This window comes from Simochromis diagramma, unplaced genomic scaffold, assembly GCF_900408965.1.
Source record: "Simochromis diagramma unplaced genomic scaffold, fSimDia1.1 OVJJ01000649.1, whole genome shotgun sequence".
Lineage (NCBI taxonomy): Eukaryota > Metazoa > Chordata > Actinopteri > Cichliformes > Cichlidae > Simochromis > Simochromis diagramma.
The window spans coordinates 1250708-1275458 of record NW_024387444.1 but is presented as its reverse complement, the minus strand read 5'-3'; the positions used below and the strand labels follow the sequence as shown (position 1 = coordinate 1275458).

General features: G+C 41.8%; 1 protein-coding gene and 2 long non-coding RNA genes across 5 annotated transcripts in view; 2 read left to right on the top strand and 1 right to left on the bottom strand.

Annotated features, from left to right (window-relative positions):
- LOC120722548 (sodium-coupled neutral amino acid transporter 2-like) overlaps positions 1-2779 on the bottom strand; it is a 57982-nt gene extending 55203 nt beyond the window's left edge. Inside the window, exons 1-4 of one of the 3 annotated variants that reach the window (XM_040013557.1) lie at positions 2397-2779; positions 1084-1188; positions 887-965; positions 672-787 (exon numbers count right to left, since the gene is read on the bottom strand). In XM_040013557.1, coding sequence (XP_039869491.1) covers positions 672-787; positions 887-965; positions 1084-1181 — 293 coding nt within the window. In that variant the 5' untranslated portion in view covers positions 1182-1188; positions 2397-2779. The remainder of the gene's footprint in view (positions 1-671; positions 788-886; positions 966-1083; positions 1189-2396) is intronic. The other 2 variants (XM_040013556.1, XM_040013555.1) reach the window with 2 other exon arrangements.
- An 11871-nt stretch (positions 2780-14650) lies between these two features.
- LOC120722531 lies at positions 14651-15230 on the top strand. The gene is made up of 2 exons (XR_005693505.1): positions 14651-14975; positions 15053-15230. It is a non-coding gene; the product is annotated as an uncharacterized LOC120722531 (long non-coding RNA).
- A 2894-nt stretch (positions 15231-18124) lies between these two features.
- LOC120722532 lies at positions 18125-24270 on the top strand. The gene is made up of 3 exons (XR_005693506.1): positions 18125-18609; positions 18776-19528; positions 23577-24270. It is a non-coding gene; the product is annotated as an uncharacterized LOC120722532 (long non-coding RNA).
- The last annotated feature ends 481 nt before the right edge of the window (positions 24271-24751 follow it).

Sequence of the window (24751 nt, the reverse complement as noted above, 5' to 3'; positions counted from 1 at the left end):
CCTGCCACTCCCTTTTGTTTCTGACTCCCAGAGATGTCGAATACTGCGAGTGGACTCAAAAAAATATTAGATTTTTTTTTTGGACCCAATAATCTGATTTCTTTCAATTGGTTGCTGACAGACTGATTGTGAAAAGTTCCAGCAGATGCTGCCAGCGTGAGTGAGAAACGGAGGGCTAAAAAGAAAAAATTAAGAAATGCAGCATGCGGCTGATGCAAGGTGGCTTCAGTGTTTCCACACACACAAATAATGTGCTGAATAACCAGCAGGGGGCACTATCACTCACAATGAGATGCAATTTAAAAAAAATCTCAAGATTGCTGGTACTTCAGCTGAGCAACATTTGAACAATTGTAAACTTTCAACCCTGACTCTCAGGGTCGAGCAGTTGCATAAAGGACACATAAACACTCTGCTGGCGGCGAAAAGTCGTCGTGCAGAGATGCTATACATCACAAGCTGTCACACCAATGCAACAGACAAAGCCATACCTGCCCGTGCTCGTCTGAGCCAAATACGGATTATGAAATAAAAACACACCAGTTTTGAGTCATGCTTATTTGGTTTTCTTTACATCTTAACCTCTTGACTCTGGTGTTAGCTTAAGGAGTTTCTTTGTTTGTTTCCTTTTGCCTCTTTGCATTGGACAGACGTAAGTAATAGATGCTTACACAAACAGGGCGATGCCAGTGTTGGCCATGGCAAAGGACAGACCCAGGATGCCACTGCCCATGATGGCGTTGCCCAGGTTGAAGACGGACATGCCAAAGGAGGCACTACCCTGGTGCTGTGGACAAGACGCAGGACGGTTAGGACAAGATGAGACATCACATCACTGGTTAAAGGAGAAAGATAAATGTGCTGGAGGAAAAAGAGAAGCTCTTACAGATTCAGTAGCATACTTCTTCTTGCTCGTGTGTTCAGGGAGGAAGTTTTGGCACTCTGCGTCAAAATCGGGGTATTGGCTTTAAAAGAAAAGAGAAGAATCAAGAGTTATTTTTGTGAAGTGTGGTTTATACCATGTGCAGTTTTCAGTTCTTAAGTATATATTTTTCACTATAGTGTGTGTGAAGTGAGCCTTACCCATCCAGTGGCACCTTCTTTGGGCATGGGTATTCACTGCTGTTTGAGCTGCTGCTGTCATCTTCTGGAACATTGTTGAAATCTCTCATCTCGGGCATTTTAAAGCTAAAAAAATAAATTAAAAAAAGTTGTTTTAACTGTTAATTAACTGTATTTCTTATATTTCTGTATACTGCGTCATTTCCTCAGTCTTTCCCCCCCATTTCTAGCTGTGCGCGTTCACGCTGCCTTGAGAATAATCAATATTATAGTGGCTCCACCGCAGCGTTACTCAGGAATCTGAGACCACGTGACCATGCTTTAGCTACGGCGGAGTCAGATGAGGAAGAAGAGAGGAGGGAGGAGGGGTGACGCACCGGCAGTGGAAAAATACCAGACCGGCATCACCCCAACTCTTCCATAGATACTGAATGGGCACACACACATACAAAAGAAAAAAGCCGCAGTACACGCGGACAAATGTGACACTTTGCGCACATTTCCCCCTTAAAAATCGTCTTAAAATCTGGACTTTTCACTTTCCTTTTTCTTGAAACATCCCATTTTAGAAACTGCCAATGAAACAAAAACGAGGTGACAATCAGACATAGCTGTCTAAATCGGGCATATAGTAAAATAACCTTCTTGGATGACTTTTACGCACATGAAGATCCAAACAGAGCCACAATGGCATTAAATGGTCAGAGCCATTTAATGCCATTATTCCCATGACCCGACCGGCTCCACTGGAAACAATGACACGTGTTGTCCCTTTATGGGCATGGCTCTCCCATTTTGCGCAGCGGCCGTGGCTCAGGCGCAGGGTTATCTTTAGAGCCTTTTCAGATTACACACAAGAGACACTTTTCTATGTCTTCCATTTCGCACTGTGTGTGTTTTGTGATCTGTGTGGCAGTAAAAAGCCCGTGTCCTAATACATGCCCAGCACTGCAGCATCACTGTCAAGCGGACACTCCATTATTCATTTATTTGGATCAGGGCTGACCTAATAAGAGAAAACGCCTCGGGATTCTCAGACAATGACATGTTATGAGTCTTTAGTGAGAGATCTGCACATGTACTGTGACAGGAAATCATTCTGTTTCACACTGATTAGCTTTTAACACCCGATAACAGACGATTTTTAATTAAAGAAAAATACCTCGCATTAAAAATAAAAAGGTAAAGACATAAAATGCTGTAATAATGTGCAATCAGAAACTGTGCAGTGTGTTAAAACTTGTAAAGATTTGATTTTTTAAATTTCAAATACTGTTCCGCCCACATCCGCCAATTTTCCCTCTGACGGTAAACGAGAATGTCGACATTCTTACCTTTTGAAGATGTCTTAGGATGCCTGAAGATCCTTTCAGTAAGAAGAAAAAAACGTCCAGACGATTTCTTTACAAAAATCAGCTGATCCTTGAGAAGACTAGGGTTTTTTTTTAATATATATATATATATATATATATATATATATATATATATATATATATATTTATAAAGACTGAAATTTTGAATGAATGAATGAATGGACCTACTAGTAGACCAGATCTGACTTTAAAAAGCAGAAACAGAAACAGGCCAAGGAGCAAAAAGATAAATAAACCGAAGCAAAAACGCGAAAAGAATTTCGATGTATTGACTATTTGAATCAAAGTCCAAGAAATGCGGCGCGCTCGGAGAGAAAACCCTGTTCTGCTAGAAAAAAGGGGCGAGGGCTCTTCCTTTTATAGATGCCACATTGCATCAGCCCAAACCAGCAAAGAGGGAGGAAGAGGGTGGAGACCTTTTACGCACAGTGACGTGGTTTGTGTACAAACAGATTGACTTTCCCTCGCTGGAAAACCACGGGCGCTCTCTGATACATTTACAATAATCAAACCACATAAACACTACACCAGTGCTACATAACACACACAAATGTCTAAATCCGTGGATAACTAGGCTTTACTTTATTTTTTTATAGTAACATTTATATCAGTTCAGAATTTTCCGTTTAAACGTTCTCATTACTTTTGTTTTATTTTATTTTTACTCTCAAGTAGCTCTACGCTGGAACTCTCTCATGGCTTTTTTGTGCGATTAGGATTGCTCTGTTTTGAAAGCAGAACTTGGCCTCGCTGAACCCCACAGATACACTGTGAAGCTAGTTAAACGCTTTTTCGTTTTTTTTTCCTTTTCTTAAATTAAGGTAAAGTGAAGACTCAGAGTGCACTCTGAGGGCCAGAGTGTCAGTCTAGATCAGGATGTGCCGGAGCTTCAAAGCAGACCTCCCCGTCTGAAGGAGATTACGCACAAACGCCATCATGTGACGGTTATCCTGATCCTTATTCACGCTGCTGGCTCATCTTGCCAGGTCAGGTGTGTGTGTGTGGTGTATAATCTTCTACTGCTCGGGTTTTAAGTTTATTATTAATGCTGACTGAGAACAGTACAGTTTATGGTCTGGCTTTTGACTTACCTGTAGATAAAACGTTTCCTTCTGTTGCTACACTTTAGATAACAGTCCAAACAGAAGTCATATACAACACATGGAAGGCAGTACTTGCATTAGCACTGTGCTGTTCACTACCCTCTATTTAGATTATGCTCACAGTATTATCATTACTCTTACATGTGTTAGCTTTTCAACTGTTTCTTCTGTCCTTCTCTTATTTGTTTAAACAATATAAGCAATAAACCCATAAACACATACTACCGTAGTTGTAGTAGTGTTTGCAGCCCTTTACTTTTACTACTTCCATCTAATAGACACTTTGTACAGGTTATACTACTTATAAAATGAGTTACTACTATCTAATAGTCAAATTGTAATACCGCTATCAACTTTATACTATTCAATACAATTTAATTCAGTTGTATTTATATAGCACCGAATTACCAGAACAGTTCACTTGAGGTGCTTTTTATTGTAAGGTTAGGGCCCTACAGTGATGGAGAAGAAACCCCAGCAACTAAGCATTTGGCAGGAAGAACTCTCTTCTCTTAACAGGAAGAAACCTCCAGGAGAACCAGGCTCAGGGATAAGCACTTCCTACTATAACTACTTATAGTAGGAAGTGCACCCCCAGGAAGTACACCCCCATCACCTCTGTGGACTCATTCCGCTTCCTGGGTACCACCATCACCCAGGACCTGAAGTGGGAGCCCACCATCACCTCCGTCATCAAGAAAGCCCAGCAGAGGATGTACTTCCTGAGGCAGCTGAAGAAATTCAACCTGCCAACACGGACGATGATGCAATTCTACACTGCAATCATCGAGTCCATCCTCACCTCCTCAATCACCGTGTGGTACGCTGGAGCCACTATCAGGGACAAACAGAGACTGCAGCGTGTTGTGCGCTCTGCTGAGAAGGTGATTGGCTGCAGACTCCCATCTCTGCAGGACCTGTACACCTCCAGGACACTGGGGCGTGCAGCTCGGATCTCAGCTGACCCTTCTCACCCTGGACACAGTCTGTTTGACCTGCTTGCCTCAGGCAGGAGGCTCCGGTCCATTCACACCAGAACCTCTCGCCATAAGAACAGTTTCTTCCCCTCTGCTGTTGGACTCATGAACAATAACCATATGACTGTTCCCACCACTAACACATGACCCTATGCTGTGTTCACTGCATCATTCCATGTTTGGCACTGATCACCACCTGCACTCATGTATATACCTATCTACTTAGCACTTTTAATTCTTATTCTTATTTTTATTTATTTATTTATTTTTCATGTCTATTTAAGCGTAATTTATGACAGTATGTTTGCACTGAAGCACCGCAGCAATTTCCTAATGTTGTAAACCTGCTCAACATTTGGCAATAAACCCCTTTCTGATTCTGATTCTTAACTTACAAAAAACATAGCATTATACCACTGCATGAACTGGACTTCCTACTGTTATTCTTAGCACCTTGTAGATTGTTTTTATTGGTAATATTACTTTTAAAACTGCTTATTACACCTTCTTGTACTGTCTCATTGCCACCCAGTTCAAGTCAAGTCAAGTCAAGTCAAGTTGGCTTTATTGTCACTTCAACCATATACAGTTAGTACACAGTGAAGTGAAACAACGTTCCTCCAGGACCAAGTTGCTTACTCATATGGCTAATACTATTCATTGAACCATGACTATCAGTAATACAACTGAAATAATACAAGATGTATTATTGGATTAAAATTAAGATTGGATTGCAACTACCAGCTGTGCAACATCTAACAATTTTTAGAAAAGGCATTGCCTGGATTTGTATTACAATACTACAGTGACTACTGTGGATATTATTAAACACAGTGTGCTGAGTGTGACTTCTGTTGGGAGTTGTCTCTGGTTATCTGTCCTCCCTTTAACGTGGAATTAGAGGTCAACTTCAGGTTTTTATGGTTAAACATCTTCAGTGAAATTTAGTGATTCATGAAGCTGATCTGAATTGCAAAAAAGGAACAAGTTGTCTATAATACCCGTTTACAACAAGCAAAAAGCAAGTCCAGTGCGCAGTCAATGTCTCAGCTGGAGGGGAAACGTTAGGAGCAAGCACGTAAAGAGATCTTTCTTCTCCTACACATTATGCAACATTATTATCTCTTTACACCCTGAGCTGCTCTCCAATATGTTCATGGCCTCACATTTACTTTGGCTTTGTGATCTTGTGACACAAGTTCGAATTACACACATTCCACTTCTGTTAAGAGTGAACCGATTTACAGCCTGATGAGGGACACTGCGTTGGAATAAAAGCAGCCCGTGAAAGCTGCAGCGAATTTGATTATCTAAAGCCACATTTTCAGTAAAAAAGGGCACAAAGCAGGAAAGCGACAGCTTAGTTTATTTATTATTGGAAGTGGGCATATACAAACATCCATGTATTCAGCTATTATTGACTGAAGTTGGTTCCCCAGTCAGGTGTCATATTAGCCAAAACAGAGTCAGTCCCCCCAGACTTTATAAAAGACGGATCCAGCTACTGTGACGTCACACACTGGTTTGTGAAATTTTGAAGATTGGTTTTCAGCATTGCTATCTGGGTGTTTGGTGTTACTGGTCCTCTGGCTAGTGGCTTATCAAGGTGTCAGCCACTGATTGTCATGGTCCTGAGTTGTTCAGCCAGTTTTTGAGTTTGAACGACGCTTTAGTCATTCCTTCGAATTCGAGTCCAGTCTGTCCTAGTGAGGGTGGGTGAAATGCTAGAGTCTGTTACCAAATACTTATTATATGCATATCTGTACACAGTGTTTCTAACTTAGCCACTTTGTCGCTATATTTAGCGAATTTTCAGACCTCCTTAGCGACTTTTTTTCTAAAAAGCGACTAGCGACAAATCTGGCGACTTTTTCTGGTTTTATTGGAAACTTATTTATGACGACTTTTTGACGTGAAAGCGCGTATCGCTCTTACTCTCAACAAGCAGCTGGTGCTGCGGTGGGCACCTCGCCCGAGCTAAAGCGCTCACGGGCGGAGGATAGTCCTCCCCCAGCTGCTATCAGGGCAGGAGATGCTCACACCTATGCGGCCAAACTGCAAATGAATTGCGCTTGAGCGAAGCCGCTGCTCCCGCACTGACTGTAACGCAGCCAGTTCTTCTTTTACTGTTATGTTGTTTTGTGGATCACAAGGTTTAAAACTACTTATAAACACACAGACACAAAGTAACTCCACCAGAGCGCCTATTTCGGGTCACTTTTGCCGGTCCAAGGCCAGATAAAGGAGTAGGGTTGGAATTGTGACATTAACAAAACAATAATTGGTAAAAGAAATTTAATTTGTAGTTCTAAATAAATTCTAAATGCATTTAGGACATTTTTTACTCACTTTATGTCTCTTCCACGATGTGATTTTTTTCTCCTACAATGTAGGTTACTATTACATTAGCATGACCAATTATGCAAATTAGACAATGATGTCATTTAGCGACTTCTACGACTTTTAGGACAGCCAATAGCGATTTTCCTTACTGAGGAGTTGGCAACACTGTCTGTACAGTGCACCAATACTGTTTATGGATGCAGCTTGTTTATCAGGCTTTTCTATATAAAGTGACTTCTGTCTAAAAATAAAATAAAATAAATAAAAAGAAAGAAACAACATGCCAATCAGAAACTAAAACCGATGGGTAACATCACAGTAGTTAATAATGCTAAAGCATTATGTTAGCATGATGGGTCTATTTAGCTGCTAGAAAGCAAAGGTTACCATGCGCTTAGCCAGTTGCTAATCTAAAATTACTCAGTTTTTTGAATTACTCACATTCCAAGATAATACAAGCTGCAAACTTCCATTTTTCTCCAACGTATTCCACTTGTACCCAGTGGTAAGCAGGTAATGGTAAATTTTTGAATGCAACCGCTACAAGTTGGCTGAGTGTGTATACAGTAAAAAACCAAAATAGAGATATGCTAGCTAAAACAGCTGCTGCATCTCAATAATTTGTCTGACTCCATTCTATGACTTGTAGTTATCTATTACTTATCTGATAAAAAATCTAAAAGATATAGATGATATTTAGGTGTGGTTGTAGGAAGGTTGGTAGTCTGATCCCTGGTTGGTCAAGTCTGCATGGCAAATATTGGGGGCGAGATACTAACTCCAGTTTGCTCTCTGATGCATCCATCGGAGTATGAATGTGTTTAAATGTTAGATAGAAAGCACTTACATAGAAAAAGAATGAAAAGGTGCTTGTGTAAATGTGGTATGTTGTATAAAGACCTTTGAGTGTTCAGGTAGAGTAGAAGAGCGCTACATTAGAACCAGTCCATTTACCATAAAAACAGTCAAATGTTTACAGTAATTCCCTTGTGAATGAAAGAGAAAGTGAACAAATATTCACACTCTCGGTGTAAAGACGAGACATTCATGAATGAAAGAACTTCTGTTGATGCTCTCACTCACTATTCTTCATAATCTCTTGTTCTCTCCCCCTCTCGCCCACACTCACACATTTGCATTCCTCTGCTCTCAGTCAAACAAGAATGAGACTGTGTGTGGCTCTCTGTGTGAGCCTTTGTTTGGGACTTTGGATTGACCCTGCAGGTCTAAGACGGATCAGGAAATTGAAGTGGGGCAGAGGTCCTTTACCCCATCCAAAGACACTGACAAAAAACAAAAGAAAACATGAAACAAGCATGTTATCATGTCAGGGACTGAATGACAGACTTGTTAGATTCCAGTGTGCAGTTATTCTCAAAGAAACCATAAATTTCAGGTTTGTCAAGCAGAATCTCCTGATTCACTTGTTTAACACTTTGTTTAGCTTGTTTTTTCTTTGACTTACTGAACTTAAAAAAAACTTGGTCAGGTTTAGGAAGATTGTGGTTTGCATTAATTTTCTGGCCTTCATGCTGTTTGATAAATGATGAGCTGGGAGTGACCGTCATGTGTCTCTAATACAATAGAACACGTTGTACTAAATAAGCCACTTCACTAGTATTTACAAAACAGAATTAAGTGACACCGCAGGGGAGAGAACTGACTGGACCAGCTGTATGAACAACATTTATTTATTGACACGTTAGCCTTTATTTTTGAAGTGCACAGTAGAGTAGACAGGAAAGCAAAACTCAGGGCCCTGCTATGACCTTTTGGTATATGGGTACTTTGTAAGGCTGTTCTGGCTGACACACTTCTACAGAATTGCATGAAGATTTGGTGTGGTGCCTCTGGATTGGCAGATATCGTGGTTGAAGAACACCGGACCAGTTCTTTATCCTTTCACGGTATGTGGGAGTTAGCCCAACTAGTGTTTTCGACATTATCCCTCGGAATATCCTTTCGGCGTGCTTCTAAAAATGGGATAGCAGTGTCCAACATCCTCTGGGAATGAGCCTGACTTATTGCCGGCAATGCAGTCCAAGCCCTTGTAACGGTTGCACATGGACCGAAAAGCTCTGGCCCATTGATACGAGCTTGCAAGTCCTTGTGCAACTGTTGCAAGGGCTTGGACCACATTGCCAGCAATAAGTCAGACTCATTTCCAGTGGATGTTGGACACTGCTATCTATGGTGGAAGACTTCCACTCTAATGGCCTCAGAATGTCATCACTGCTTTTTGTGGATGATGTGGTTCTGTTTGCTTCATCAGGTGGTGGTCTCCAACTTACACTGGAGATTGTGGTGAACCTTTCTTGTGTCTATGACTCCACTCACCTCTGGTCTCACGATTTGGGTAGTGAAGTATGCAGTTGTATAGATACAGGACATCTGTCGGCCGGCCTGGGAATGCCTCGATGCTTCCCTGGATAAGCCGGTGGAGGTGGCTATGGGGCGGGGAAATGTTCTTTTAAGCAGAAGAAAGTGAATGGATGGTCATCTTCCACTCACTTTCACAACGAGTAATGATGTCATTACTCATTGTCATTACCCAATGATTAATGACATCTCCCATTTTCAATTACAATAATAAACAATTTCCTATAAAAATATTAAAGTAGAGCATAAGAGCTTTTAAAACTGAGGGACAGGGAACCTAAACAGGTATGATGAGGTCATCTCTGTGAAAATAGGTGTTTTTTTAAGAGAAAATTAGTTTGCTAATGTTATTCTGTATGTACAATGTACAATTAGTGAATATACTATAAAGTAAATATATTTTTAAGTTTTAAATTTTTCTTAAACCTCAAGAACTTAAAGAAACAACAGGGATGGGCGGTCTTAGCAGAAATAGGATTATGTGCATTTTAAATAAACGTAAATAAATTTTTGGTGTAAAGCGGTAATACTGATGCTGCCACTATAACTGCTGACTTTGGCATATGACAGCTCAATTAGATCCAGTTCTGAGAAGTTAAAGAAACAATGCTTTCACTGTAACAATGACTGGATCTGAGTGACTGCACAGAGACTGTACTGTAGCAAAAATGAGCTGTCTGTCTGCAAAGCCTGTAACAATGCAACTCAACAAACCAAAGTTGCATGGGCGTGTGTATGTGCTCGGAGCGAATCATGAGGGATTTAGCGGCACACACACCTTTGCAGATAAAGGTGTAAAACACTGATAACAGGTCTTCATGAATGAGAAGACAAAGTTTACATTTTTGCCTCAGAGTGTAAAAATGTTGATATTTCACTCACAAAAATAAATCATATTAAATCCCTTGTAAAATAAATCTCTTTAAACTGTCCAGAGTCATCTTAATTTTGATGTCCTCCCAGGAAACACAAGTTGTTTTTCACAAAGAACTGTGACCTTTCAGAAGCGCCAGTGTCACAGAGAAATGTGACCTGTGACACCAGTTCCTCATGGAAGGAGTTCAAATGGAAACAATGCTCATTTAGTCGGTAACAGAGAAAAAAAAAAAAAGATTACTTAACAGGAGAGATATGGTTGCGTAACACTGCTCACACAATAAGGGATTTCATTTTTTGAAGTATGAGTTTGGTGTTACTTTCATCTTTGGACATAACAAGACCATACTCAGGATTAACTTAGCTAGCTGCTTCCAAGAGAAGGCAAGTTTCTACTTACACAAGCTAACTTAGCAAGAATGTGCAACTTTCCCAAACTATTAAACAGAGAAATGATGAATCCAGTAGTGCTTTTTGTCGGTATAGTTTGTTTCAATGCTAGGACTGCCGTTAGTAAGTACCAACAGATTCCAATTCAGTTCAGAAATCAGGATTTAAAAAAAAAAAGACACATTAAAAATGGTTGAACAATGAATTGAAGTATTCGCTTGGCTCGTCTCTGTAAACATTTGTGCGCGCCAAACATTTACCATCAGCAGGTTATAAAAGAGAAACTGTGCTGGTACAACAGGAAAAATCTTTTTGTTTTTGCATCCAGCTGGTTTGACTGGTTCAGTAGTTCCTGGTTGTAGCCTAGGTGTAGTATTTCTGCTTTCCTACTCTAATAGTACGATTTGTTTTCTTAAAGTCAGCCACAAGTTCTAACTGTACTAAAATGCGTTGCCTTTTCTTTTGCCAGAGTAAAGTTCAAAAACATTAAAGCATTGTTCATTTCACATAATGACAGGCCACAAGCACAGTTCCCACCCAGTAAGTACCCTATTTGCACATGTGCCACAAAGGTAAGCTGAGAGCAGGTGTGCTCCAGTTTCATCCCACCGATTGAAGTTAAAGAGAGGCGGGCTGGTGACCTTCTCAACATGAATGTGTTATAGTTAAAGCTAGAATATTTAACCTTTATGACCTATTCTTGGTTTAGTAGAACTTTACATATACCTGCGTTTCACTGGAGTCACTGCACCTGATCACCCCTGAGCTAATCACCTCTCAGGCAGCTTTCAATTTTCTTATGCAAGTCCATTGCACACTGCCAAGTGAACAGCTCTCAGTACATTACATGTAGTCTCACCAGTCTCCCACTAAGCCCCCTTCCTGAGACCAGCCCGGATCACTAACACTATTGCTCCCCACCTGCTCCTCCATCCCTCAAGACAATACTTATTAACTTTTTATTTTCCCTCACATTAAACTGGGATTTTCTTGTTCTTCAACCTTACTCACCCCATCCCTACTGCGAGTGTTCTTGGAACGGTTAACCTCCAAGGAGGATCTTTATTACAATATAGACGGGCAGCCTTTTTTCTTATTTGTTATCTTTTCCAAGAAGGAGATCTGACGATCGGTCAAGTTTTATTAAGAAAATAAAGGTCACTGGGTTTTTCATCCTCGGGTTCTTGGTGCGAACAAAAGTTAATGCAGGGAACGGCGGGTTTCAAAAAAGCGAGGAGATACCAGGTTATTTCCACCAAGAGAGAAGGGTGCAGCATAAGCTGGGATGGAGACACTGCAGGAGTCAACCTGGAAAGAATTTATGTTCCCATGGAGCCCCAACAATCTGTAGAATTTTGGCCTTTTTCAGTAGAGATTTTTAATAAAGTAAACTCCTCCTTTCATCCTAGATTGCTTGTTCTATAAGTGCTTTTACACATGCGCGCGCGTGTTTGTGTGTGCATCTTTTTTTGGTCGATGTTAGATGCCTTTAGACGTTGATGACACAAAACAGACCATTGGCCATCAGACTGAAAGACAAACAAATCACCGAAGAGGAAGTGAGTTATCTTTTGGAAACCTTGTCATGTCGCCTACACACACACGCACAAATACACGCACTTGAACAGAGGCATAGTTGATCCTGATCGGATGTGAGGTCTCTGACGGGATCAGGGTCCCTACGTAAACATTCCTTAGCTAAACACGACCTCCTAACACAGTGGGAAAACCTATAAAGTCCAACAACCATCGCGGGAGCCTCTTCACAGTTTGTACTGAGCTCTTGGACATTTGCTTTTAATGCTGCATTCAAGTTTAATTTTACTGACAGGTTCCCAAGCCAAACCAAGCCAGTCCAATCCCACTGTTGGCTTAAATATCGCAGAGTGTCACAAGGCATTTAGGGTTGTGCGTTACACATCGTATCTGCTTAAAAATGTGGTGAGGGGTTTTTAATATGCCAAATGTTTGACTCCTGCACAAGACACTAAAAACTGATATGATTTTATCAATAAATTTCCTGCCAAATCCAAAGAAACAGCAAAATCTTGCCCACTGTCTTTAGCAAATTCTCACCACCATTTGGCTCTGGAAACCACTTTAGGTAGGAAATAAAACTTGGCTCCTTTAAATGTCAAAGTATGTGATTACTCAGATGGATACCTGGAAATGTTCTCGGTATGATAGATGATTAATGAGGACAAGGAACTAATACACTGCTTAAACTGGCTTGAGCTAAAAAAAAAAAAACTCAACTAAACAAACATTTAAAATGTTCAAATGGCCTAAGATAGCAGTAGTGATTGGTGGGAATCTACTGAGTGGTGATGCTGTTGTTGCTGAACTGCTGTTTACTTTCTGCACTTTTTTTCAGGGCAACAATGAATACACCGTGAGAAGAAATCACAATCAGCTAATTTTGTAATTGAATCATTAGAAAAAGACATCAAAAATTAGTTTAAAGTCCAAAATCAGCACCAATTCCCTCCTTGCCTAGGCTGCCTAGCTGGTAGCCACACTGAACATCAAAGTAAGGCGCCAGTTTCATTCACAGAGATGAACTCAATCCAGCCCTGTACATGGGTTATTAAATTCATCTTCACATTGCCCGCTTGTACCGGAGCATCTCTTGATTCTGGAGCATTACCTTGGTAATCCTCTTAGTGGTGGGAAAGTGGTTTAGCGGGTGCATTCTTTATGACAGGCGCACAAATGGGGGGATCACATTAGCCTTAGGGGCCCTGGAGGGGAGGGTCGGGTGCTCGTCTCCCTCACCAAAAAAACTTTCCACCCGAGATGGACCTCCATCAGCCCTGTGAACCCGCTGACTCCCAGCTCGCCTCCGCTGCCCTGCTGTGGGATGTGTGTTTTATACAGTGACAGACAGGCAATGAAAGACACAGATAAACCGAGAATTGTTTCAAAGGTCATGCTGCAATTTAGCCATCAAACATGTTTTTACCTTACAGGTTTCATCCAGCTAAGATTTCGACACCAAAGAAGAATAACAATGACCACAGTGACTGCATTCATTTATTCCTACTGTTTTTCTTCCTTGTTCCAGCAGAAACAGGAAGATACTGTCTTCAAGTTTTTATGTTCACAGACTAACCACCACAGACTGAGGAAAAGGACAAAGCTCTTTCATCAGAAAGGTTAAGCCTGCACAGAAGCGCCTTATAATGCCTTACACTGGGTGCCATATTGGGGAGGAGTCCCCTGGTCCAGTAAAAAAGTGGGGTTCTATAGAAGTCTATTGGAAAATAGCCTTTACCTCGCTTACTGAGATCAAACTAAACCATTTCTTGATGATTATGAGCTCAAGTTTCAGTTTTAATTCTTATTGCATGCAACACAAAGCTCAATTGGGTCCACATTTGCATCCAAGGGCGATAAATCATGATTTACTCCAAAGCAGTGCTATATCTTTGACAAGTCACTACCCACCCACGGAGAGTGCGTCAACTTCTCAGTCAGACCCAAAGATGGTGACTTCATGGTGACTACACTTTTTATATCTAATAACCTGTTGTGTTAAAAAGAGAAGCTAACACAATGGTGCAGTGTCTCGGCTGCTAGTTGAGGATGGGTCTAAAATTCGAGCTAGTTATCTCAGTTTCACCACTCACACAGCTCCAGCTGCGTGGCTTTGTAAGGCAGTATATGCAACTTTGTACTCTTATGCACGATAGAGTAGCTTTTAAAACATGAATCGAGTCTTAACGTTTCACACTGCCAGCGGGGAGAAAAAGAAATTGGGAAATATAGAGGTTATTCAGTTCGCAGCGCAGGGGAAAGTAAGGACTCTGCTGTGGCACAGGAATTAGTGGCGCTGCAGCAACCGGGAGGATTAGAATAATAGGGTACAGGACTTACTGAAAGCAAACACATATACATTACTGTGCAAAAGTATTGAGACACCTATTATTTAAATAATCATTTTGCTTCCAAGGAGGCAGGCTTTCTAGTAACTTTTTAAAAAAAGTGATATTAAACATTAGGCTCTGCAAGCATTCTGGAGGTCTTTCAAATGTTTTCTTTCAAAGGTTTTCTTTGGTCACTGTCTGCTTTCTCACTTATTTTCAGTCCAGTCTTTGTACATGAAGATTTCAAAGCAATGTCTTTTTGTTTATTAAGCCTGACCTGTCACGGACCCGGTTCCGGGGACTCAGGGTTCGTGAACAGTGTGGACCTTTATTGTTATTAGTGTATTGGATGTATGTTTGCTGCACTGTGCTCTTGTGTTCCATGCTGGTGTGCGTACGTGTACGTGTGTGTGTGTGTGTGTGTGTGTGTGTGTGTGTGGCTGGAGGATGAAGGACAGCCACCTGCAGGCCTGATGGGTGTGGCCCTGCCAGCTGCTGGTCACGCCTAGCTTCCCACACACCTGCTTCTGATCAAGATCGTCGGGGGAGCTACTAAACAGAGCGATGGAGCTTCCTCCGGCGCAGGATCGTTGAGTTAGACCCCATGTCAGTGTTTATAGTGCTGGTCAGTGTATGCCTGCTGGAGTTGGTGCCATAACGGCTGTGTCTGTGTTTTTCCTCAGGAGAGTGGAACACAGGACTGCAAGACACACGGGGTGTGTGAAGGCACAGGGGCAGAGAGCACGGGATACCAGCACTTGGGAGAAGACACGTCACGGGAGTCGAGGGAGCACTTTTGGAGATTTAATGTGTGGTGTACATTTACCTCACTGTAAATAAACCCACTGTTCATTCCACTAAGTCCAGCGTTTGGGTCCTTTCTCCAACATCCCCCACGGTCTGCCCCCCAGACCGTGACATGACCTAACTGAAAGTCATGTTCTTAAGAAAAAGGAAAATTCCAGCAAAAACTTGACACAGTACCCGAGAGATGTATCTGACTCTTCAGTTGATACATCTTCTAGTGGTTTCAGCAGAGGAGTGACCGTCAGAAGCTATTCTTAGGGAAGGGAAATTACAAAATTACACAAAAACAGGACTAAAAATCAGTGGCAACAGGGCTATGGAGGAGATCAGGAGAGAAATACAACAGTGAAGGCTCTGTCATGGTTTGGTGCTGCCTTTCAGCCAGTGGTGTTGCAGAGTAGAGCCATCAGCTTTTGATCCACTCTACAATACCATCTGCAAAGTGTTTCTTTTGTTTCAGCATGACAGTGATCCTAAATACACTGCCAATGTATGTCAGGGATCGGCCTATCATGTGGCTGAAACGCAACATTATTGAAGCATGACAGCATCATCCTGACTGAAAACAAACAAAAGGGAGCCAACATCCAAACAAGAGCTTTGAATGTCCTTCCTAAAGACTACTTTAAGAAATGACAAGAAAGCATGCATACAAGTGTTCAGGATGTGTTGAAGAATAAAAGTAGTCATACCAAATATTGATTTTAAAGCTCATTATCATTATATAAACTGTTTTACCTTATTTACTGTATTTGAATGAATGCTTGCCCATATATCTATAAATTGCTCCTCCTTGGAAATTATGAAGAAACAAAGGGGTGGGTCAAGAGTTTAGCAATGTTCTGTATTATTTGTCAGACATGAGGTACAATGACAGACTTGTGACTGTCACTGTCCATTTTTAGCCTGCAGCTGATATATTAGGGCAGAGTGTAAGGCACATCTCTGCCAGCAATGTTTCACAGGTACACTTCAGTACCTTTAAACAAAAAACAGTGTTTTATTGTACAGTACTTGAGTAGAATAATAAGGATAAAGCAAAAACCTCTGTCATGGTCCTGAGTCTGATGACTCAGTGTTCTGTGTTTCTTTATATTATTCTGTGTTCTTGTTTATTCTGTTATGTCTTTGGGTTCGGTTTGCCATTCGTTAGGGTTTGTTTTGTGCCTGCCTGCTCCCACTTCTCTGTGTTCCCTCTGTCTGTCTAAATAATCCACACACGCTTGCCCCAGTAACCCGTGACAGTACGAACCAGCCAGCATGGACCCTGCGGCATTCAATCCGTCCGATGAGCTCCAAGATGACATCATCTACAATGTGGAGATTCTCCTTGGGCTGTGGCTGGAACACCCTCCGGAAGAGCCTCGCCGCACAGTTGAAGGCCGGCTACAACGGCTCTTTTCTGGCCTTCCGTGGCTGTTTGGATCGCTTCCCCCGACCATGCAGGCCTTTCTCCGGAACACTCCACACCTTCTCCGAGCTACAATTGCTTCGCTACCCGACCCACCGGAGGACGTTCTGTCCGGCCCGTCGGTCCAGCCTCCAGAAAGAAAGCGGCGCTCACGCCGCAGACGCTCCTTGCCACAGTCAAACCCGTGGATTTCTGTGCAGCCGACTGTGGTGAGTGAGATGGACAATTTTTCTATTTCGGACTGTGAGACTGTTTTTTCCGGGGCTGTGTTTTGTGCGGCAGATAGCAATAAGAACTGCTTATCCCCTGCCCAGCAGCCTTCGGCCCAGCTAGCTGCCCAGCAGCCTTCGGCCTAGCTAGCTGTACACTCGCCCTCAGCCCAGGCTCCAGTGTCAGCTGCTCACTCGCCCTCAGCCCAGGCTCCAGTGTCCCCGCTACCCGTAGCCCAGGCTCCAGTGTCACCGCTAGCTCCGTCACTCATTCTGTCACCAGTCTCACTCATTCATTCTATGCAGGGAGAAAATCTAATTTCCACCCAGGGTGTTTCTCGCGTTTTTAGCTGCTATGGGCACAGTTATGCACTCCAGGGCCTCCCCAGAGGCTAGGTTTCAGTCCCCAGCTAATTCTGGATCCCTGAAGGTTAAGCAGCCCCCAGAGAACTACACCATGTCAGCGCTGTCTGGGCAGAGCCAGTGTCTCCGCTGGAAGATCCAAGGGGCCCGGCCCTTTTTGGGCTGTATTAATGACCCTCTGAAGTGCCTTTTTGAGTGCCATGAAGATGTCAGCACACTTTCAATGGAGCAACGGTAGAAGACGATCAGCAGCTCCTTCTTCAGGTCCATTTTTCTGAGGATTCTCAGAAAACGGAGACCCTGTTGGGCCCCCCTTACAAACGCTGAGGTGTTTGAGCTCCAGTGGAGGTCTGTGTCTATGTGCACACCCAGGAACTTGAAACCTCGACACCCTTTCCATGAGCTCCCCATTGATGCTGATGGGCTGCAGCTCAGACTTCCTCCTTATGAAGTCGACTACCAGCTCTTTTTGTCTTGGTGGTATTGAGGTCCAAGCTGTTGTCTGCACACCAATCTGACAGCCTCTGAGCCTCCGCTCTGTATGCCGTCTCATTCGCCCCGTGGTGGGGCTCATGTCTGGAGGCTAAGTTTGCAGATTATACCACTACCACAGTGGTATAATCTGCAAACTTAATGACTGCGTTGTCTGGGTGGGTACTGACACAGTCATGTGTAGGCCTGCACAATAAATCGAAAATTTATTGTCATCGCGATATCAGCCTGTGCGATGGGCCCATCGCAAAAGATGGCGTAAACTGCGATAATTGGGTACCTTAAAATGTTTACACACGTGCTTTAAAGAATTTACCAATCAAAGAAACCCCTTTACACATTTGACCAGTTGAATAGAGCCCTTCACGGCATTAACCAATCAAATGGATTAGAGGCCCGCCTCCTACGCAGCAACGAGTCAGAGTTGTAAAGGCTGAGACTGAGACGCATGACGAGAACGCTGCTGACTATGAACTCGTGCCTAAAAAAAATAGTACCTCGCTTATTTGGAGGTACTTTGGATTTGATAAAGACGACGTTCTCCAAACACAGGTACTCTGCAAAACTTGCCAAACACTCGTGGCAACCACCAAAGGAAACACGACTAATCTCCACCATCATCTTCAATACAACCACAGAGAACTGTTTGAAGAGTTCCAGAAAGATAGGGCTAGCCAAGCAAAGGTTGCTAATGTTAAGACAAAGAGCACAGCAGTCCAACAGCCGTCTCTGTATCAGAGTTTTTCAAGTGGAACTCATGAGAAAACGTCGAAGCGCTACAAAGAAATAACAGAGGCGATTACACATTTTTGACAAAGACATCATGCCTATAAATACAGTTAGCAGAGAGGGCTTCACCAGTCTGATATGTAAAGTGGACCGGAGATACCGCATCCCCTCACGAAACTACTTTTCCCATGTCGCCATTCCACAAATGTACGAAACATGCCGCAAGACCGTCACGTCAGTGCCGCCTCTGTCAGTGCGCCCCAGGGCAGTTGTGGCTACAATGTAGCTTGCTATTGCCAGTGTGTGAATGTGTGTGTGAATGGGTGAATGACTGAATGTAGTGTAAAGTGCTTTGGGGGTCCTTAGGGACTGAGTAAAGCGCTATACAAATGCAGGCCATGTTTGAACTGAGCCAAGCTGAAAACTACACAAGCCCTACAGTAAAGTTTCCTCTTCAGCTTTGACTTAGATCATAACTACTTGGTGAGTGGTAAAATGATGAACAACTGCATTGAGATAATTTGCAGTATAATTTAAGTTATGTTTATTTAAAACTAATTATAGAGACTGGGAAGGATGTCTTTCAGAATTCAAGCCTTAGAATTTTTTTATTTTGTATGGGGGCAATGTTTCAAAGTTAAAGTGCACTTTGTTGTTACACTGCTAATACAGCAGCTTTCATTAAATACAACTGTTGCAGTAAAATGGAAATTGTGTATTCGTGGTTTTTTTTGTTTTTTTGTTTGCTATTTATTTTATCGCAAGTCATATTGTTATTGATCAGTTATCGGACATCGCAGGTTTTCCTAATATCGTGCAGCCCTAGTCATGTGTGTAGTACTTTTGTGGTGATCTGACTGTTGTTGTTACCACGAGATTTGGTGAAAGTGTTGTTTCCTTTTGTCAGAATTTGAGATAAAGTTTTCAAGAGTGCTAAAAAAGCTTGCTGAGAGCATCTTGTTTCCTGTGTGGTCTGTGTGGCTCAGCTCAATCCAACACAGGAAACTAAAGAAATGCCTTCACTGTGAACAGCTTCCTGTTTGAACTGAAGTTAACGGTACACAGTCAGTATGCTGATGCTGGGAAGAGGTGTCTTCTTAAAAATATCCCTATAATTAACCAGAAGTAGTGGGATTTTCATTCTGACAGTAAGTTGTGTTACTTAACCTCCACAGGCTTAGTGATGCAGTTTCATACTTTTATTCTGAGAAGCTGTTGCAGCATATTGCCAAAGTTTCACAATGAAGCTCAAGAGGGCTTTCAGTTTTAAATATTGACAGAGCAGTGGGACTGTGCTAACACAATACAGCAAACCAATCAAACAGAGAGAGTAAAAAGGAAAGACCTGCAAAGTAAGAATAAAGGTCTGCTGCAGTCTGCAGTTTAGGTAAAATAAAAAGGCCCCAGACACTATTTGATGAATCGTCTATCTTACTTGGAAAAGCAGTCACTTTCTAAGAACAGGAAGTTATTTCAAGGGAGGCTCTTAACACAAGAATATAAAAAGAATTAGACATCAGTCCTAGTCCCTCAGCCCCCCCTCACTTTTGCAATAAGTACCACATCCTTACTAAGAACATCTGCGATGATTAAATATTGCAGAAGAAACTTCTGGACAGTTGGTTTATATTAAAATATTTAAAAATATATTTAAAGAAACCCTACCTAAAACAGCTAAGACCTAAGAATAGGCTATGAAGATATAATTCAGTGCGACCATAAAACAACTTAATCCATTGAATAAAGTCTAGCACTCATGCCTGTCCAACATAGAAAGCTGAAACCAAGATACAGCTAGCATAATGTAGCAAAGAAAAAACAAGCAGGTATAACTGCCGGGCTGGTCTCCATTCAAATATAGCACAACTATAATTCACCAATTATACCTTTACAACTGACTTCTTTAATTAGTTGTACTAACCTTAACCAGTAAATGAAATGTTAAAAGGTAAAACTAGCATATTTTAGCTATGTGCAAGTCTTAGCTAGCAGCTCAACACCTTGTGTCGCTGCAAGTTTGCCAGTTGATTTTCTGTTCCTTTTTAAAATTAATTTGCTTTTTATGTAATTCATTTAGTTAGTATTTATTCATTCATGCCAGTCTTTGTATAGAACCAAGCCAGCCATTCCTTGTCAAGGTTAAGCTAACCCTCTTTTGGCTCTAACTTCATATGGTTAATGTATCTCTTTTTTATTTGCATTTTGGCGTCACTAAAGTTTAAGCAAACATGAATTGTGCTTTCATTTGAAGACATCATTAATGTTGCAACATAGAACAGCGCTATGCCACAAATACTACTTTGGCAAATGGTGTTTATGGCACAAGCAATATTGTTTTAGTCTTATTATATAAGCCATTTTTGAAAGTGACTAACTACAGGTCCTCACAGTTTGTTGGCCATGTGTGTTACTATGAGTGCAGCTATTTGGCAGAGTAGTGTGACAGTACAACTCGCCGACTGATTTCAAGTGTGCATGTTAACCTGCTCTTTTATCTCAAGGCCTGTTGTGTGGACTAGCTACAGATGTCCTGGTTTAACCAGACACTGGAATTATGTAATGTTTTCCCAAGCAAATATGAAAAGGAGCAGCACTTAGCTTTTAGCAGTGAATAGCCTGATGTCACAAGAGTTCAGGCATCATTTCTCTTGTTATCTGACCCTATTCCAGCCTGGTGTAATGTACATTAAACTTTTTGAATGTGACGAAAGCAAGGGTAACAGATCCTTTAAATGAACTGTTACTGTCCCTCACTGAATCAATATTAAGTGTTATTGCTTGCATAGTTTTTATGGATAGAATTGTTAAAATGAGTATGTGTTGTCTTCACTCAGCCTGCGTATCCATGACCCTTGTCAAATTGACCCAAGACTTCTTTTTTAATGAAGCCAAAACACACACACACCTCCCCACAAGTTAAAGGCCAGGACAATGACATGTGATGCAATACTGCACACAGTGTGATAGTAAACAGAGACAGCAACTTGTGTCTGTTGCTGTCTCTGTTTGCCATTTTGCCAATTTTGAATTTTTGTTTTGCAAAATTGGCAAAATTATTAAATTATTGCTTCTGTAAGTTCTCTCCTCTTTGTTCTCCGTGCTTCTCTTTTTCTTTTTTTCATCCTCCAGTCAGTTACACCAAAGGCCTGCATGTCTATGAGCCTGGTTGTGTTTCACAGAAGCAGATGTGGTTTTTTTTGTAGCTGTCAGATTTAATTTACTCATTTAACCCTTTGACATTTGAAGGATTTGATACATTTTTCTCATAAGTAGTTAGCTATTGCTAACTGTCATTTAGTAGAAAAAACTTGCACAATCCTGATATTAATGAGTACATTTGTATGTGCTATTATTTAGTATTAAAAAGCACAATTTTTTTTACCGGTATTATTTTCAAAAACTGTGTGAAATATGGAAATATAGGATGAAATATATGCATAAGTAAAGCTAAATAAATAAAATAAAACAGAGTTCATATATGAACAGCACCTAAATTATATACAATATATAAATAATAAAATGTTGCTTTTTTCTGCAAAGTAATTATAAAGCTGCAAAACTTGTTACTGTGTTGCAACAAAGACAACCGAAGCATGGAGTAATTTAGTTTTGTGCCTCATGCTTGAGTTTACCTGTTGTGCTGTGATTTTCATATTATTACCTAATCATGTGACTTAGCAACAGCAATTCCTAAAGTGATCTTTACGCAAAATGTTACCAAATGCTCACGCTCTGTTCAACCATAACTGGTTTACCACGTGTCTGCCCTGCAGTGATGTTGCAATGGTCAAAAAAAAAGAGAAAAACCCAACTGCTCAAACACCTGCTGCAATCTCACAGGGACATTCATTTGTATGTGTAGTCTGCCCTGTCATCATAACACTACACACAATCAGTACAAAGCTCCTTGCAGCTTGGCTTGGTTGTGACTGGAAAATTTAGCTTTCAAGGTTTGTAAGTGAAGGAGTGGGGCAAAGTCTGGGCCCCGATGATCTGAGTCTCCAAGGGGACTGAGAAAATAAAGCTGGGCTTCCAGGTGCAGAGAAGCTCTGCAATGTTTTGGTGTGGTTATGTAACGCATGGGAGTGCTGGCTTATCATGTCTAAATATTCAGCCCTCTGATTTGTGTGTCGGTTAATTTATCACATGTTTTGAAGTCAAAGGGGGAGACTTTTTACAAATATTTAATTTATTTGTCACATACACACTACAACATATAGTGAACTGCTTGTGGACAGGCTGCAGACGTAGCCGCGCCATTTCAGGGCTGGTTTTTAGCATGCGGGGTTTAGCCAGGACCCTTACTGGATACCGGGTGTGAATTGAACTTGCGATCCCCACAATTAGAGACACATGCAGCTTGCCATTAGAGACGGATTAAGTTGTGGTGGATAAATTTGACTGTTACAAATCTGTTATGAAGCCCAATTAAACAGAAAAGGTCTGAGAAACAATGACTTTTTAAGCATGTTGGCTAGTGCATTTAATTACTGGCTTTCTTCCAGCTCTTTTTTTGTATTATCCTTCAAATCACAAATGCTTCTCACCTGCATCAGGGTGGAGCTCAGGTGGTACTTTCTCACTGTCGTTTGTAGTTAGGTATTTCTCTAACTCTACAGTTAGAGGGATATGAAACCTATGCAAATGTGCCTGTGTGCAAGTCCTAAACTCCAACAAAACCTTCTATGGAGAAATCTACCATTTCATTTTTCTTTAGGCCTATGGAAAGTGAGTTAATCCTGAGGACAACCTGATTAAAGCACCATAGGCTTGAACTTGTTGGCCTTAAAAGCTCGGCTAGTAAGCCTACTTCCCTGTGTGAATTATGTTTTTATTTCTGTTCTTTATTTGCTCCAGAAATTTAACACTGCCTGGTTTGCAGCTGAAAGCATAAAGCTAAGACTGTCATCCACGCCATAAGAATACATCAAAGCGACATGCAGTAGGGGAAATAATTATTTGACGCTCTGCTGAATTGGTAGCTTCATTTTAGTAGTGTGAGATCAACCGAAAATCCAGAAAAAATACATTACATTACAATTGTTTTACATGTCATCTAGTAAAATAAGCATTTGATTTTCTACAATTCAGGCAGAATTCCGGGTTTCTCAAAAATTGGCTGTGAGCCCACAGATTACAGTCAATCAGTGCTGCTGATCTCAACTCATTATGTGTATAAAACACATCTATCCACAGTATCAGTTTCTTCTATTCCAACCTCTCCACCATCATGGGCAAGACCAAAGAGCTGTCAAAGGATGTATGGGAAGAGATTTTAGACCTTTACAAGGCTGCAATGGACTACAAGACCATCAGCAAGAAGTTTGGTGAGGAGGTGAAAAACCACTTGTGTCATTTTTTTATAGATATGGAAGAAATATAAAATGATCATTGGTAACCTTCGGTCTGGAGCTCCATGCAAGGTCTTGTCTCTTGGGGTAAGGATTATCAATAGAAAGGTGGTAGATCAGCTTAAAACTACGGGGCAGAGCTTATTAATGATCTGAAAGCAACTGGGACAACAATCACCAAGAACACCACTCCATAATGGATTGAAAACTGTCAGTTCCCGAATAGTGCCCAGTACAGTCCTGGCTTAAGTTTGCCAGTGAACACATAAATGACTCAGAAAAGTGTTCAGATGAAACCAAAATCAACCCGCCATGTTTGGAGGACGAGAATTTCAAGTATGAGCCAATGAACAGTCGAGCACAGAAGTGGAAACATTATGCTTCGGTCAGATGACTTCACTGCACCGAGGGGCCATAAAATCTTGGACGCTGAAAAAGGGCTGTGGATGGACCTTGCAGCATGTCAGAGGAGGCTACCCCCCCCCCCCCCCCCCCCTCTGTCCCCTTCTGGCTGCCTCTGCCTCAATTTTATCCCACAACTTAGAGATTCACATTACTCACACTCTCATTACACATACATATAGGATCTTGGGGGTGGGCACGCTACACGGACTCCAAAAGACCATCAGGGTGTACACCTCACCCCTGGCGTCGTTGCCCACCCCTCAATGTTAAATACACGTAGACATTGAGGGCTAGCAGGAGGGACTATGTGCTTACCTGCTGCTCTCTGGCAGGTAGCTCCATGCCCTCCTGGGTTTTAAATGCACCTTAGAACACACATGCATCAACACTACAATGAGCGGGTGGAGGGAGGTTTGGAGTCTTCTCTCACCCCCATTCTCTGCGACCTGCTGGAGCGGGGGGGCTAGGAGGAGGAGTTGGCCGTCCGACTGCGGTCTGGAGTGTGGGGCCTCCCTGCTGCTGCGGAGTCGGGGCGGTCTGCCTCTCCCCACCGCAGGGAAAAGGGTAACACCACCTGGGTCTGGGTGCAGTTCCCCCCTCCAGGGGCAAGGGTAC